The sequence below is a fragment of the Ranitomeya imitator genome, chromosome 2 (assembly GCF_032444005.1).
Source record: "Ranitomeya imitator isolate aRanImi1 chromosome 2, aRanImi1.pri, whole genome shotgun sequence".
In the NCBI taxonomy this organism is placed as follows: domain Eukaryota; kingdom Metazoa; phylum Chordata; class Amphibia; order Anura; family Dendrobatidae; genus Ranitomeya; species Ranitomeya imitator.
In genome coordinates, this window is record NC_091283.1 from 349609125 (window position 1) to 349627576 (window position 18452).

At 43.0% G+C, this 18452-nt stretch overlaps 1 protein-coding gene across 1 annotated transcript in view; it reads right to left on the reverse strand.

Moving 5' to 3' along the window:
* Nucleotides 1-18452, reverse strand: part of LOC138666543 (zinc finger protein 850-like) — a 148693-nt gene that overhangs the window by 54444 nt on the left and 75797 nt on the right. The window contains exons 7-14 of the mRNA XM_069754753.1: nt 14487-15727; nt 14051-14081; nt 13828-13966; nt 1361-1425; nt 1213-1307; nt 1018-1105; nt 684-802; nt 192-404 (exon numbers count right to left, since the gene is read on the reverse strand). Of these exons, the coding sequence (XP_069610854.1) occupies nt 192-404; nt 684-802; nt 1018-1105; nt 1213-1307; nt 1361-1425; nt 13828-13966; nt 14051-14081; nt 14487-15727 (1991 nt within the window). The remainder of the gene's footprint in view (nt 1-191; nt 405-683; nt 803-1017; nt 1106-1212; nt 1308-1360; nt 1426-13827; nt 13967-14050; nt 14082-14486; nt 15728-18452) is intronic.

Below are 18452 nucleotides of genomic sequence, written 5' to 3' on the forward strand. Positions count from 1 at the left end.
CGCCTTAATGGAGGTGGGGGAGGATAGTTCACTTGTGCGGAAGTCAGTTGTTGGAAGCTAAGTCATTGTGAGGCTGGCGTATTGTGCCACTGGTGCTGTGCAGAAAACGAAATGTGTGGCGGCTGATATCTTGACTGCAGTTTGGACTGCTGCATGGCCTCGCTGTAAGAAGCATGACAGGCCTTCATTACAAAGTACTGGAGATCAGGCGGCAGGTTTTCCAACACGCCCCGCTCTATTGTGGCAAAAAAATGTTGCAACGGTCTCTGAAGGTCATCTTCCAGGCGGTCTAGGCGTCTGTGGACTTCCTGGAAAAGTGAGTTCACCTGAGTAAACCCACTATCCAGTCTTTCTACAACCGCTGGAAGATCGAGCATGATTGACCTCTCCCAGGCCCTCTGCCGCTGACGAGAAGACCCAACAAAACCAGTGGCAGAGGGCTGGGAGAGGGGAAAACCTGATGGACTGGCTGCCTGTTCCCCAGCCTGTGAAGCCTGCCTGGTTGCTCCATCGCTGGTGGATGATTGGGACTGTTTGTTGGCTGGTCGATGAGGGGCCGCTCCAACTGAAGACGATCCAGGTTGTATTGTGCTGCTCCAGGTTTTGTGTGGAAAATAATTGAAAAACATTACATAAAAAATAAATACTTTATATAATAGTAAGACAACACAAAACATACTCACGTTCGCTGAGCAACCGCAGGCCTCATAAAAAGCAGCACCACTTTGAACCCAAATCTCCTCTCTCATATCCTTATTGAAGCGATCCTTCATTGAACGCCAACAGACTTTTACTCTCATCACTGTAAAGGGGGAAGAAAAAAAAAGTAAATAAATTGTTAAAAAAAAAAAAAGGCACCTACATTTACAGGAAAGTAGACACATTAGACTACATTGCAATACTTATGAAAATCCTTTCTGGCTTGTGGGGAGGCATGGTCCCAATCAGCCAACAGCGATCTGGCCACTTCTTCCCAGAGTCGTCACATCAATCCTGAGTCAGAATGCTGATGATCACGGGTGTCCCACAACGCTACTCGCTCTTGCACAAGAGGAATGAGTTTGTCATTGTCAATCTCGGGTTTGCCTTCCTCACGTTGTGGAACCTATAGATCAAATAAAATAAAAAATATATATGTAAGTCATATAGTTTTAAAGATACAAAACTGAAAACAAATTAATTTACAACTCTGATAATGAAAAGACTACTTACATGCCGTCTTTCCTCTTGAGGAACTTGAGCACGAAGACCCTGGGCAGATTCATTTCCACTCGACTGCTCCTGCTCTTCTGCACTGGAAGGTTCCTCTAAAGAAAATACATGATTTACCACATGTGTAGTATTGCCAGCCAATACATACCAATAAGTATATCAAATGTGATTAAGTAATCAGTGTCATGTCCACTCTGGGAAGCCGAGTCTTCACTGGAGGACATGTTGGAATATCAGGCAGCAATCAAGTGAAACACTACAGAAAATAACAGATAAGAAAATTTGAAGTTGGTAAAAGAGCCAATAACAATGTAACCAAAGAAAAAATAAATACATTTAAAAAGCCAAAATTAAAAACACAATGGACATCAAAACTTACATTACAGGCATTAGTCCAATAGCACAGCAGTCAGGCAGCACAGAACCGGCACAGCAGCACAGCCCAGGACAGCAGCACAACACTGGGACAGCAGCACTGCATAGTCTACAAGGAAAAGAAAGCAAAACAAAAGTACAGAGTACAGACTGCAGTTAGAGAGACAGACAGACATTTTCAAAGCTTCTATACTTACATACAGAGTCTTGAGATCACATCCAAGGTCTTGAGAGTTCTGGACTTCCAGTGTCCACACCCCTTTTTATATAGGTGGGATTTGGGAAGTGCTGAAATCTGTTCCTGGACATGCTCAGTCTGAAGTACGCATGCACATCGAACGCATCCATGCGCATGTTCTTGCATACCAATGCGTTCCCATAGACAGTAATGCGTTGTTTTGACGCACTCATCCGCATGCGCTTGCCTGCGCATATTTAACATGACAAAAAATGCAACATGTTGCGTTTGGCAGGCGCGGCGAAACAACGCATACGGACGCATCCGCATACAAACTGATGCCAACGCATGTCCCTGCGTACACAATGTTAAATATAGGTAATCAAGACACATGCGGATCTGTACGCAGGCATATGCTGCGCACAGATACGCTAATGTGAACCCGGCCTAAATTAGAATACTTTACACCAGCTTGAAAAATGATTTTAAAATCTGCAACGCTGGCCTACTGAAATGTATGTTCAGTAAATGCACTCAATACTTGGTCGGGGCTCCTTTGGCATCAATTACTGCATCCAGGGCTGCCACTAGAAATTTCGGGGCCCCATACTGGCAAAATTTTCGGGGCCCCCTTGAAACTCCGCCCAGGCTCCACCCCAGCCCCGCCTCCAGGCTCCACCCCACGAACTGTCCACAGTCCCACCGCTCTCTCTTGGAAAATCTCCACTTCTCACCTATCATATATTAACAGTTCCCATCACCAGATCACACATGTAGCCGGCAGCTTTTGTTTTGGCCAAAAGATTTTTTAAGCCGCCACCACAACAAGGTAGACACTTTTGGCCGGGCCCTACTCTACTGTAACCTACTAAATATTTGTTAAAATATGCAATACAATTTAGGTATATTTTTTATTTATTTTTCAATTTTTAAAATGACCTATAATACTACATACAAGGAACAAATACCACAGCACTATGACCAGATGACATATTACCACCACAGTGATCGAATAATATAAAATACAAGGAACAAATACCGCTACACCATGACCAGACCACATATTACCACCAATGACTGAATACTACAATACTTATCAGTAATAAAAAAAACAACCCACAATACTATCACCATCAGTGCCATTATGCACAGGAGATCTGTAATTAGTAAGCAGTGTCTGTGTACAGGTAATACAGTGATCACCGGTGACATTATACACAGGAGCTCTGTATATAATGTATAGGTAATACAGTGATCACTGGTGACATTGTACACAGGACCTCTGTATATAGTATACAGTGTATAGTGTCAGTGTATAGGTAACACTGACTCACCAGTGACGTCTCTAGGTGAAGTCCTTCATCTTTCATCCAGCACAGACCGCCATCACTTCATCCAGCCAGGACTCGTCTCTGCAGGAAATAAAACAGTTATCTCGAGTTCCGCTTGTAGAACACATTACTTAATTTTCCCAACTTCTACATTACACCACATGAAGAAGGCAACATAGTATCACTCTACACAGTAACAGGACCGCTCCCCCATTTAAAACAGTATACTCAAAAAATAAAATAAATACATCACTGCAATAATAATATCCCTTAATTAGCCCCTATGCTAATATTCGCCATCCTAGCCCCCGTGTGTCTCATTCCAGGCTCCAGCCATATGTTCTCCCATCCTGCCCTCATGAGTATCCATTCTGCCCCATATGATCTCCCCATCCTGCCCCATCTGTCTCCATCGTATCCATCCTGCCCCATCTGTCTCCAATCTTGCCCCATCTGTCTCCATTCTGCCCCATCTGTTTCCAATCCTGCCCCATTTATGTCCAGCACTCTGCCCCATCTGTGTCCAGCACTCTGCCCCATCTGTGTCCAGCACTCTGCCCCATCTCTGTCCAGCACTCTGCCCCATCTCTGTCCAGCACTCTGCCCCATCTCTGTCCAGCACTCTGCCCCATCTCTGTCCAGCACTCTGCCCCATCTCTGTCCAGCACTCTGCCCCATCTCTGTCCAGCACTCTGCCCCATCTCTGTCCAGCACTCTGCCCCATCTCTGTCCAGCACTCTGCCCCATCTCTGTCCAGCACTCTGCCCCATCTCTGTCCAGCACTCTGCCCCATCTCTGTCCAGCACTCTGCCCCATCTCTGTCCAGCACTCTGCCCCCCATGTGTCCAGCTTTCTGCCCCCCATGTGTCCAGCTTTCTGCCCCCCCGTGTCCAGCTTTCTGCCCCCCCTCCTGTGTCCAGCTTTCTGCCCCCCCTGTGTCCAGCTTTCTGCCCCCCCTGTGTCCAGCTTTCTGCCCCCCCCTGTGTCCAGCTTTCTGCCCCCCCCCTGTGTCCAGCTTTCTGCCCCGTGTCCAGCTTTCTGCCCCCCCCGTGTCCAGCTTTACTGCCCCCTCTGTGTCCAGCTTTACTGCCCCCTCTGTGTCCAGCCTTCTGCCCCCCGTGTCCAGCTTTACTGCCCCCTGTGTCCAGCGGCCTTCTGCCCCCCTGTGTCCAGCTTTACTGCCCCCTCTGTGTCCAGCCTTCTGCCCCCCCTGTGTCCAGCTTTACTGCCCCCCTGTGTCCAGCCTTCTGCCCCCCCTGTGTCCAGCTTTACTGCCCCCCTGTGTCCAGCGGCCTTCTGCCCCCGTGTCCAGCTTTACTGCCCCCTCTGTGTCCAGCTTTACTGCCCCCTGTGACCAGCCTTCTGCCCCCCTGTGTCCAGCGGCCTTCTGCCCCCGTGTCCAGCTTTACTGCCCCCTCTGTGTCCAGCTTTACTGCCCCCTGTGTGTCCAGCCTTCTGCCCCCCCCTGTGTCCAGCTTTACTGCCCCCCTGTGTCCAGCGGCCTTCTGCCCCCGTGTCCAGCTTTACTGCCCCCTCTGTGTCCAGCCTTCTGCCCCCGTGTCCAGCTTTACTGCCCCCCTGTGTCCAGCGGCCTTCTGCCCCCGTGTCCAGCTTTACTGCCCCCTCTGTGTCCAGCTTTACTGCCCCCTCTGTGTCCAGCCTTCTGCCCCCCCTGTGTCCAGCTTTACTGCCCCCCTGTGTCCAGCGGCCTTCTGCCCCCCCTGTGTCCAGCTTTACTGCCCCCCTGTGTCCAGCGGCCTTCTGCCCCCCTGTGTCCAGCTTTACTGCCCCCTCTGTGTCCAGCCTTCTGCCCCCGTGTCCAGCTTTACTGCCCCCCTGTGTCCAGCGGCCTTCTGCCCCCCTGTGTCCAGCTTTACTGCCCCCCAGGATCGCCGCTCTCAATAGAAAAAAAAAAAAAAAAAATTCTGCTTACCTGCCGCGCTCCTGATCTCTCCACGCAGCTGCACTGTGCACTCGCCGGCGACTGACAATGACGTCAGACGCCGGCGACCTGCACGCTGCGGCTGGCGGCTGTTAACTATTGACGTGCGGGCGCGGGCCCGCATGTCAATAGCGTACAGCTGTAGCGCCGGCCGCCGGCGCCGCTAAGGGCCCGGTTCAGCCTGCGGCTGCCGGTAGGGGCCCGGTGAGCAGGTAAGAGGGGGCCCGATGTGGGCCCCCTCTGCTCACCAGGCCCCATACGCCAGTCACGGCTGTAATGCCCTGATGGCGGCCCTGACTGCATCAATGTGGAATGGCATGGAGGCTATCAGTCTATGACACTGCTGAGGTGTTATGGAAGCTCAGGTTGCTTTGATAGCAGCCTTCAGTTCGTCTGCATTATTGGGGCTAGTGTCTCTCATATTCCTCTTGACAATATCCCATAGGTTAAGGTCAGGCGAGTTTGCGGGCAAATAATGGTAGACGGCTGCTCTGACTTTGGGTTTGATAAACACAGTGGACCTACACCAGCAGATGACATGGCTCCCCAAACCATCACTGATTATGGAAACTTCACACTACACCTCAAGCAGCTTGGATTGTGTGCCTCTCCACTCTTCCTCCAGACTCTGGAACCTTGATTTCCAAATGAAAAGCAAAATTTACTTTCAGCTGAAAACACCTTGAATCACTGAGCAACAGTCCAGTTCTTTTTCTCCTTGGCCCAGGTAAGACGCTTCTGGCATAATCTATTGGTCATGAGTGGCTTGACACAAGGAATGCGACACTTGTAGCCCATTTCCTGGATTCCTCTGTGTGTGGTGGGTCTTGAAGCAAACACTCCAACAGCAGTCCACTCCTTGAGATTCCTCCCCAAATTTTTGAATGGCCTTTTCTTAACAATCCTTTCAAGACTGCGGTTATTCCGGTTGCTTGTGTACCTTTTCCTACCACACTGTCAACAGCCAGGTTAAATAGGAAACTCCCATATGCTGATGGAACAGGTGGAACCCAGAAACCCAGGAAAGACAAGTCACCCAGTACCATCAGTAACCACCAGAGGGAGCCCAAAAACAGAACTCACAACACAACTCTAACCCCAACACAACTCTAACCCCAACCCTAGCCCCAATCCTAACCGTAGCCCAACCCTAACCCTAATGGAAAAATGGAAATAAATACTTTTTTTATTTTATTTTACCTGATAAGGGTGGGTTTGATTTACTATTTTTTATTTTGATCACTGTGATAGGGTCTATCTCAGTGATAAAAATTAACCAATAGGAAAAATTTCTTATTGTTGCCAGGAGCCGGCCGGTATATCTCGACAGACGCACTGCGCCCGCCATTTTCTTTCCGTAAGAAGACGCCAGTGGCTGGGGGATGCAGGAGGGTCCAGGGACACCTGAGGGACTCGGGGACCCCATTTTCCTCTCCTCTGATGTGCTAGATCATATCAGAGGAGAAATTAAATGGGAAATCAGACTTTTTTTTTGCGGTCGCCGTTATTCCGTAAATAACAGTGATTGCAACACTGGGGTTGGTAAAAACTGACCCGAATCATGTTTTTTGGGGTCTCAGCTGCCCCTGGTAGCCAAGACCCCGGAGAAGTTCTGACACTGGGGGGCGCTATAACTTTATTTCTCTGCCATTAAAAAGCTTTGCTGAGGAATAAGTATCCTTAACTGCCGCCATTAAAAGTTGAATCGGCGGTCCTTAAGGGGTTAATATGTTTGAATACAGCTCTCTGTGAACAGCCAGCTTCTTTAGCAATGACCTTTTGTGGCTTACCCTCCTTGTGGAGTGTGACAATGACTGCCTTCTGGGCATCTATCAAGTCAACAGTCTTCCCTATGATTGTGGAACCTACTGAAACTGACTAAGGTACCATTTTAAACGCTTAGGAAGCCTTTGCAGGTTTTTTTTGTTAATTATTCTAATTTACTGAGCTAACGACTCTTGGGTTTTCATTGGCTGTAAGCCATAATCGTCAACATTAACAGAAATAAATACTTGACATAGATCACTGTGTTTGTAATGACTCTATATAATACACTGCTCAAAAAAAATAAAGGGAACACTAAAATCCCACATCCTAGATATCACTGAATGTAATATTCCAGTTGTAAATCTTTATTCATTACATAGCAGAATGTGTTGAGAACAATCAAAACAAAAAGATCACCGTAAATCACAACTAATATCCCATGGAGGTCCGGAGTTGAAATGATGCTCAAAATCAAAGTGGAAAATGAAGTTATAGGCTGATCCAACTTCAGTTGAAATGCCTCAAGGCAAGGAAATGATGCTCAGTAGTGTGTGGCCTGCACGTGCCTGTATGAACTCCCTACAACACCTGGGCATGCTCCTGATGAGGCGGCGGTTGGTCTCCTGAGGGATCTCCTCCCAGACCTGGACTAAAGCATCCACCAACTCCTGGACAGTCTGTGGTGCAACGTGACGTTGGTGGCTGGTGCGAGACATGATGTCCCAAATGTGTTCAATCAGATTCAGGTCTGGGGAACGGATGAGCCAGTCCATAGCTTCAATGCCTTCATCTTGCAGGGCCAATCGCACCAGCATATGGTCTCACAAGGCGTCTGAGGATCTCATCTCGGTACCTAATGGCCGTCAGGCTACCTCTGGCGAGCACATGGAGGGCTGTGCGGCCCTCCAAAGAAATGCCACCCCACACCATTACTGCTCCACTATCAAACCGGTCATGCTGAAGGATGTTGCAGGCAGCAGATCGCTCTCCACGGCGTCTCCAGACTCTGTCAGATGTGCTAAGTATGAACCTGCTTTCATCTGTGAAGAGCACAGGGCGCCCATGGCGAATTCCTTTATTGAGTGTGTCTTAATAATTGCCTATAATTTCCATCTGCTGTCTATTTCAGTTGCACAACAGCATGTGAAATTGATTGTCAAACAGTGTTGATTCCTAAGTGGACAGTTTGATTTCACAGAAGTTTGATTTACTTGGAGTTATATTCTGTTTAAGTGTTCCCTTTATTTTTCGAGCAGTGAATCGGAGTTTCACTTTTTGCATTGAAGAACTGAAATAAATTAACTTTTTGATCATATTCTAATTTTGTGAGAAGCACCTGTAAATACAAAAACACCACAGTCTGATTTGCATATTGGTATTCTAGCTCAGTCATATCAATTTTCATCAGATCAAAATGGTCGTGATAATCATCCAGGTGAGAAAAGATTAACCTCTTCATGACCGGAGGTATTTTCGGTTTTGCGTTTTCGCTACCCTTCTTCCCACAGCCATAACTTTTTTATTGGCCATGTGAAGGCTTGTTTTTTTGTGGAATGAGATGTACTTTTGAAGGACACCATTGGTTGGTTTTAACATATCGTGCACTGGAAAACGTGAAAAAATTCCAAGTGGGGTGAAATTGCAAAGAAATTGCAATCCCACAGTTGTTTTTGTTTTGCTTTTTTACTAGGTTCACTAAATGCTAGAAATGAACTGCTATTATGATTCTCAAGGTCATTATGTGTTCATAGACACCAAACATGTATAGGTTCTTGTTTATCTGAGCGGTGAAAAAAATTCCAAACTTTGTTAAAAAAAAAAACTAAAATTGCTTCACTTTCCGATACCCGTAGCGTCTCCAATTCCATCTCAGATTGGATGAGGGTTTATTTTTGGCACACCAGGCTGACGTTTTTAAATGATACCATTTTGGTGCAGATACTATCTTTCGATCGCCCATTATTACATTTTAATGCAATGTTGCAGCATCCAAAAAAAGTAATTCTGCAGTTTTTCCTTTTTTTCTCACTACACCGTTTAGCAATCAGGTTAATACTTTTTTTATTGATAGATAGGGTGATTCTGAACGTGTCGATACCAAATATGTGTATGCTTGATTTTTATTGCTTTATTTTGAATGGGGCGATAAGGGGGCAATTTGAACTTTTATATATTTTTTAAAAGTTTCTTTTTTTACTTTTGGCATGCTTCAATTGTCTTCATGGGAGACTAGAAGCTGCCATAACCCAATCTGCTCTGCTACACACAGGCGATGATCAGACCGCCTGTATGTAGCAGAATACCTCACTTGCTATGAGCGCCAACCACTGGGTGGCACTCATAGCAATCCAGCAGTGACAACCATGGAGGTCTTCATGAGACCTTTGGTTGGCATGCCAATATATTGGTGACCTGCTGTTAAAGGACGGGGGTTCCCTCCTCCAATCTTAACTAAAAATACTTAACCTTATAGTATCAAAGGGGAACTCTCCCTGTACCTCTATTGAGGTCCGATATTAACTATTAACATCAGACTTGACTATTAATAATTAATATCCACTAAATATGCCTCAACGTTATCTTTACCTTATATTATACACTAACTGTTATCTATTACTTATACTATATACTAACTGAGACAAAACCGTCTATCAATAAAGGGTATTTATTACACAGACAACTCTGCAGTCTATAACATACATATATATTTATACCCAAGCTGGCAACTATAAATATATATATATATACACAACATACAGATATTACAACTCTAATACAGTAATACCACTACAGTATACAGTGATATCCCAACAGTATCACACAGTAATAACCAACAATATCCAGTAATATCATAATAATATCAGCACAATATAAAAACCCACAATTAACTGTCCGATTACCCAAATCACACGTGCAATATCAGCCCTCCCATCTATAGCTTACTAACCCTAAGGCCTAAGAGGTTACAGGGCCTAGTAAGAAAAGGGGATACAGATATACTCAACCACCATGTGGATCCATGATCATTCCAGCGTGCAGGCACAGCAAAAAGAGAGAGCACATGTGTCTTGTGCCTTTTATGTCCAGCTAGAAGAAGTGTGTCCAGCCCCAGTTGTGTGAAATGAGGTCACGGTCTATTGTCCACTAAGATACACCCCCTCAGTCCTAAATAAAACTTGTTTTTCCAGCTCATGGCAGCTTTGTTTTAAAGCAGGCTGGGGGGGCTTTGCTCTATGTGGTAAACATGTGGGGGATATACCCAAAACATGCACTAAACACATCTCTATGTAAAGATGTACATTTTGGGGGCACTTCCCTTCTACACCAGCGATCACGTGATGGGGTCACCGATGGGCGGATTTCCATCGGGATTGCCGTAAATGCATGTTAAAAGCTGCTGTCAGCATTTGACAGCGGCATTTAATGGGTTAATAGCCACTGGTGGATCGCGATTCTACCCGTGGCAGTACCGGGCACATAGCTGTTCAAAACAGCTGACATGTGCCATGAAAAATGTGGGATCAGCACCAGAGCCCACATCAAAGGGAGGGGTCGGACATCGGTGTACTATTACGCCCAATGTTGAAAAGGGATTAAAGAAATGTGTGAGTTAGGGTAACTTGTTAGGGTAATTTCATAACTTATTTCTTCACTCCATTGCCACTGTCGATGGGTTAATGCAATGGAGCGGAGCCAGAAGACCGCAGCATCTGGTTGCTTATACTAAACTTAGAAGAAGCACATCAGTGCATTAAACGTGTTTATTCTAGCAGAATAGGGGTTAATCGGCCATATTGGAAACTCCAACATTCAGCTGTTCTCGGTTTGCCACTCCTTTTCCCTAAAAAATCTGGGCTAGATTACCAAGTCCTCGTCAGAGTAAGCACTTGCTGCATGACATTGAATTGGGAGAAGTTGGTTTTGAGCTGCAGGAGTTTATTAGTGACTGTTGTCTGGTTTGTACGCTTGGGAATTCCTTATCCTTCCCTGTATTGCTTTCTTCCCACTCCCTACACACTTTGGTGAATATCTCTGTTATATGTGAATGTATATTTTGTGTGTGTGGAGTTTCAGTTACCCTTGTCTTTGTTAACCTGTCTGTCAGGTTGGTGTACTGCGGTACACAGTAGCGCCTGTCTTCCCTGGTTGGGGGAAGGGGACAGACGAAGGGCTGCTCTAGGAGATAAGGCAAGGTCGGAGGCCTCGGCGTCTTTGCCATCTGAAGTATCCTGGGGAACCCCTAGTGTTAGGGCCGGGAAAGGTTTCCCTGGTCCCAGGTAACTTGCCAGTCAAATCGTGAAATCCAGGTTCCCATTTCCCACTATTCGCTCTGCCTCCCTCTTCTTTGGCTTTCTTATATCTCTCCCATAACTGGTCTGCCTACTCATCTGTCCCCTCTTTTGGACCCAGCAGCAACATTGTAGCTGAATTAAGATTTGAACATATTTTAAAGGTAATGTCAGAGGGAGTTAAAAGAGCAACATTATACTTAGCGAGTCTGGTAGCACAGAGATGACTTGCATGAGCCTGGGTCAGAAATTTAGTGACTAAATGGGATTTTGTATTATAGATGGGCGATCGAGTATCATGTCTGTAACTGTGTATGTATGTGTATTTGCTGACACTGTTTGAATATGGAAAGGGGACCCTCTTATTACTAGATATAATTGTAATTTCTGTGCCAGTGCCTGCCCTTTGCTTCTACGTCGGTCACTGTGAGTCACTGTGCCTTTGTTGCTGGAGAAGCGTAGCGTCAGTCCTGTTAAATTTGTAGGAAAGTTGGTAATTCCTGACTTCATTCTGTGAGCCATGGGTGGGGTTATTATGTATTTAAACCCTTGAAACTCTGAATCCCACTGCCAGTTAGTTCCTCTTCTCTGGCTCCATCTTGCGCTATCTGCTCCTGCTTTGATTATTGAATTACTGCTGTTTGACCACGACCTTTTTCCTGACCATTCCTTGTCTTCTGATTTTGTGCCTCGACTGCCCTCCAAGTTCTGACCTGGCTACATTGACTTCTCTTGCCTCTGGTTCGCTCCTCTGGCCAGCAGCTCTTCAATGTAAGCAATCCAGCGGACCTTGCTGTAACACCAGATCCCTGTAAAAGGGTTGAAGGGTGAAGGCCGGGATTCCATTGGGGTGGCTAGTGCCAAGCCTGTCTGAAGTAGCCTTTTTAAGCCAACGGCCTCAGACAGACATTTCAGTAATGAGTCTCTGTTTACACCCATCAAATTGGGTAAGAATTCCCCATGAAGAGCTTGTTGTAGTCTGGCAAAACCAATGCTGAGGCAGATAGTATATTAGTTTTTAGCTACTGGAACAGTAATTCTTGCTCTGTGAGTTCCATGTTGCCTTGTGTCTGATTTCAAACTGGTATTAACTTGTACTAACAGAAACATTAAATCATAACTAAAGTTTGCAACAAATCAATAATTTATTTAAATAAAAGATGATTAGTTAAGGATCTAGCAATAATAGAAGGAAAACGCAGCACTCACCAATTGGCAAAAACCGTTTACTTCTTAATCCAAAAATCCAAATACATTTTCACAGAACAGAGTAGCAAAGCATATGACACGCGGCAGTCGATTCACGTCCACCAACTCTTTCTCTATCCCTGAGTGTTTGCATCACTGTGATAATTAAGGAGCAAAACCGAGCCCAATATACAAAATATAAGAGGGATTATTTTGCTAATTCTACTGGGGCACGATAGATGGGGGGGATTCCCACCCTGTCCTTTATAAAATAGAATGAAAAGATGTTCTGGAAGACCATGAAATCGTGTCCCTTGCAGCTAACAATAAGCTTCCTACACTATATATTGTGCATCAACCCTAGACAAAGTCATCACAGCATAATAAATTAGATATATATTTTCTAAGAAGGCCACTGGACAGGTCCTTGAAGGGAGTTATGCATCATCGAGATTGGAAGCTCACTGGCTGCAGCGCTGAATAAAACATTATTATTTAATTTCTCATCTCTGTTGCGGAGATACTAGCTTGTACAGTTTAGATAATAATTTGGTATAGTGTAAGTGGGAGTTACAAGAGATTTGTCTCCGGGGGCACATACTTCTTCCACTGCATGAGATTGACCAGTCATAAGCAGGCAGCAACACATTGGGGAAAAAAGAACACGTCTTCCTTTTCTAATTGATCTGTGCTGCCACTGTGTAGATACAAGACAGCTGAATTATGTATCATTACAAACACATCCAGATCTTATTTCACATTGGCGTCAGCTCTGATCCTCACTGACTGCCGTGAGATGAAATCTGGAGGGGTTGATAATGATAAGAAGCTCTGTAGTATTTCTACATAGTAACAGCAGACATAAGTGAGCAGTGGCGGATATATTATTTTCTCTCCCGTATGAAGCTGCCTACTCATAATTGTCAACCATATTCAAGGGAAGAGGTACAAGCCCCCAAAGACAAATCACTGATAACACCCAGTTGAACTATAACATAAATAATACTCTAAACTTTACAAGTTAATATCTCTACAATGGAGAAAGGAAACAAAAAAACAAAAGTAAGTTTTACTCAGCTCTGCAATCACTATTTCATTATTTTCACTATTAATTTTGTCAGGTAAAATATTTAACTGACTGTTTTTAAACAATAATTTACCTCAGAAAATATATCCTCTGAGAAGTCAGCACATGGGGAAGAGACAGTGGATAGGTGGGTGAGCACATTGGGGGGGGGGATTCTCAATGCTGCAAAGCCCACCCCCATCGTGACATTACCGCCCTCCCGATGCGATAGCATCGGGCCTCCAACTAGAATCATATAAACAATAAAGATATAAATACAAACAGATGGCTAGACGTAGAATATAAGTCCGCAAGGGCAGGGTTCTCTCCCCTCTCTACCAGTCTGTCATTGTAAATTTGTTTACTGTAAATGATATCTAACTCTGTATGTAACCCGTTTCTCATGTACAGCACCATGGAATTAATGGTGATATATATATATAATAATAATAATAATTATAGGGCAGATGTGTATTAACCTTTGGTTACATACAAGTTGTAAAGGGGTGGTTCGACGCTTCTCTTTTCCATGTGATCTGGTATCATGTGTGGTTAGATGCTGTTGAACTTGATTAGGACAGTTAAAGAGGGAACCATCCAGTTCCCACTTGGTCTCATCTGATTAATAAGACATCAGAATCATTAGATGTGACATGCTTGGCATCTGACGTTTGCCTCAGCAACTGTCTTGATCATGAATACCAGAGAAGTGCTGGCCAAATCCTTTAAGAAGCTGCAGGTAGAATGATCACATGACAGTAAAGTATTCTGTATATATGGTGAAATATTTAGGATTGTTATATCTATTCTACTTGCTGATGGTTATTGGTCACTGCATACAGTACATTTCCTAATCATTATCATTTAGTGTTCTACATTTTTTTCACGTTTAGACTTGTAGTTTAACTTTTACTGTAACTTTACTTAATTCAGTAATAAAATAATTTTATAAAATAAGAAATGGCTACTTCCCTGTGTAATTTCTCTGATGTTTAACAAAAAATAATTTCTTTGTTAAAGATTTCCATATTCTCAATGTGAAAACGTCTTCTCCTCTGTGTGTATTCTTTGATTAATAACAAGAGTTGATTCACAGGAACAACAACTCCCACATTCTGGACATGAAAATGGATTATACTGTGTGAATTCTCAGATGTACAGCAAGATTTGATTTCTTGGTAAAACCTTTCCCACATCTGGAACATGAAAATGGCTTCTCTCCTGTGTGAATTCTCTGATGTAAATTAAGATTTGTTTTACTGGCAAAATATTTCCCACATTCAGAACAAGAAAATGGTTTCTCCCCTGTGTGAGTTCTTTTATGTCTAATGAGATCTCCTTTGCAAGTAAAACATTTCCTACAGTCTGGACATGAAAATGGTTTCTCCCCTGTGTGACATCTTTGATGTACAACAAGATTTGATTTCTTGTTAAAACATTTCCCACATTCTGAACAAGAAAATGGCTTCTCCCCTGTGTGAATTTTCTTATGTGCCATAAGACTTGTTTTGTTGGTAAAATATTTTCCACATTCTGGACATGAAAATGGCTTTTCATCCGAGTGAGTGCTTTCATGTTTAACAAGATCTCGTTTGTAAGTAAAACAATTTCCACATTCGTAACATGAAAATGGCTTCTCCCCTGTGTGACATCTCTGATGTACAGTCAGATTTCCTTTGTTGGTAAAGCATTTCCCACATTCTGAACATGAAAATGGCTTCTCCCCGGTGTGAGTGCTTTTATGTCTAACGAGATATCCTTTGCAAGTAAAACATTTCCCACATTCTTGACATGAAAATGGCTTCTCCCCTGTGTGACTTCTCTGATGTACACGAAGATATGATTTCTTGAGAAAATATTTCCCACATTTTGAACATGAAAATTGCTTCTCTCCTGTGTGAATTTTCTTATGTGAAACAAGATTTGTTTTGTAGGTAAAATATTTCCCACATTCTGCACATGAAAATGGCTTCTCCCCTGTGTGAGTGCTTTTATGTTTAATGAGATCTCGTTTGTAAGTAAAACAATTCCCACATTCATAACATGAAAATGGTTTCTCTCCTGAGTGAATTCTCTGATGTACATTAAGATTTCCTTTGTTGGTAAAACATTTCCCACATTCTGAACATAAAAATGGTTTCTCCCCTGTATGAGATGTTTGATGTTCAGAATCCCTTTTGTTATTATAATTTTCCTTAACTGTCTGTAATGACTCAGAAGATGAAACCTTTTGATAAAGAATAGATGATAGATTTTTGATGTGAAGTGCTGGCGATATATCTGGAATTAAGTCATAATCTTCATATATATATGGTATGATACCATAATCAGCTGCTTCAATATCAGTATATGTCAAATGTCCCTCTGACGCACAGTCATCTGCCAAGAAAAACAAATACTTTTTTTTAGAAATGCTGCATTTAAAAACAAATTGGATTTAAATTCAATTACTAGCCGATGAAGACAGGGAAACAAACTGTATACTTCAATGCAAGGACTAGTATATTATGATAATAAGCCAAAAAGTTGTACAATTAACTTCTCATCTAATGCTAGATTATTTCTTTTATAGCTTTATGTTTCACTGTGCTTGTCACCAAATTTTTTGTAATGTAATGTTCAGTGGAGAATCATAAAAAGGCCTGTAAGTCAGTGCTATTAGGTGGTGTCTGTGTAATACACTCCCTGACATCTACATGAACTATAGCACAGACGGCAAAGTGGAGGAGCAAGATGGTCATGTACACTGAAGCCATGTCTTTAGAGGAGGTGTAAGGTTGGAGCAGTACGTACTTTGTTGTATGTATTTTCAGAAGCAAAAATAATAAGCAAAGAAATTAATTAATTAAAAATTAAAGGAGGACAAGTGAAATATTGGCTTTTAAGCCATATGGGAGAGCTGGTACACCTGAAAATTAACTTAAAGCAGTGTCATTATCCTATTATGACAGCCAGCATCTGGTCTTTGGGATATAATAATAATCATCCAGCTTAAGTTACATTAAATGTATTGTATATTCCATACAGAAATGTTTGGCCATTTCTGCATCAAGATGAGTTACGCTTATAAAAATTTCAAAGAAGGATTCCAATAAAAAATGGGGCACAACAAATATAAAGCTGAGCTAGAAAAATTCTATTTGTACGTACAATATATTTGCTATACTGTCACATGATTATGCTATAATGGAGTTGGCACTTCACTTCATACTAGCTGCATTAATAGAGTCAATGGCAGCGCTGGTGGGGATGCTGCATGATGTCTCACAATCTAATCGCATACAAGGCAGATTAGCCACTCTAAAAACACACACAAAATTTCAGCTCACCCTTTTTGAGTAATTTCCATGGGATTTATTCAGTCCGAGCACGGAAAGAGCTTCTGCCAAGGCTCTCTGGAAACGATGAGAATGAAGGAGGAATCCAGCTCAGGAAAGTATATAAAATCAAAAGTTTTTATTCCAAATTATTTTAAAAAGGAGGAAACACTGCATGTCAAAAATCAGCAATATCCAATGAACGGAAGGACGACCATGAACGCGTTTCGAACACTAGGTGTTCTTAGTCCACAGCCAACCTAGTGTTCGAAACGCGTTCAGCTGTATCATGGTCATCCTTCCGTTCATTGGATATTGCTGATTTTTGACATGCAGTGTTTCCTCCTTTTTAAAATAATTTGGAATTAAAACTTTTGATTTTATATACTTTCCTGAGCTGGATTCCTCCTTCATTCTCATGATTAGCCACTCTGACAACTCTTCGTTTAGACAACTAGCTTAATTTTGTGATAGTGAGCATTATTACAAGTGCTTCTCACTAAATTAGAATATCATCAAAAAGTTAATTGACTTTAGTTCTTCAACAAAAAAAAGTGAAACTCATATTATTACAGAGTCAGTACAAACAGAGTGATCTATTTCACGTGTTTATTTCTGTTAATGTTGATGATCATGGCTTACAGCCAATGAAAACCCAAAAGTAATTTGTAACGGGGTCTACCAATCTGGGGAACCTCTTTCAGTACCACCCCTTCTTTCCAGAGGTCCACTCTGCTTTGGCTGGAGTCTGAATGAAGGACGCTGGCTGGAATTCCTTGGTTACATGGGCGCATATAAAAGATCACTGCTTCCTCACGTATGTCCAGTCTGACAACACTTTACTCACAGGACACAGAATATATAACACATATACAGAGGTGTCACGATATGGTATGAAATATCATAAGTAGTTCTTTTGCTAGCCTGAGTGGGCTAAGCCCCCCCTTCTTGGAGTAACAGTTGTAGCTGCAAATTCCTGGCTTTCCTTCTCAGAGAGTGTGGGGGTTAGAAGTTTTATGGCCGAACGGAATTTACGACTGGCATTTCCTGTGTAAGCTCTTGTCCAGCTAGAACAGGAAAAATGGCTCCAAAAATCCATGAAAGATTCTTTGTTTAGTTTTTGTTAGATATTAGGCAAACGATTTAAGCTAGAAATACGAAAATATATATTCGTAGTCCCACTCGGTGTAGCTACACATCTCATGACACTCGGGTTTCTAACTCCATCTGGTAAAGAAGTAGGGTTTTCTCTGTAAATATGTATCCCAGATAGGACATATTTGATCTCATTAGAATGCTCACGTTAATCTGAGATGAATGATGAGCTTTTTAGGACGCTGACATGTTTTGTAGTGAAGTTATAGAAATCAGAGAGAATAGTTTAAAGTTTAGGCAGAATGTAGAGAGAGGAGGGTCTGGATAAGCCAGCCTTTCTGTGATGTCACAGCCTTAATGTTTTAAGTGTCTGGCAGGCTCTGAGGAGTCACTTTTTGCTGATTTCTCCTTCTGGACTGCTTTGTCCTATTGTCCTGGAAGAGCTGGTACATCCCATGGACTGGGATGTATGGAAACTGCACTAGCCTGGATGCCTGCAATGCTTTTAATATGTGAGTGTTATCTTTTCTCATTTATTCCCTTTATGTTATAATTACCCTTGTACATATTTGCAATTGTCTCATGTATAACATCTTTATAAACTATTTTTAATAACGCACTGCCTAGTTATTTTGAATGGGATATACTATTATATATTAGTTCGTTCTCCCGCTCTAAACCGTACCCTAAGT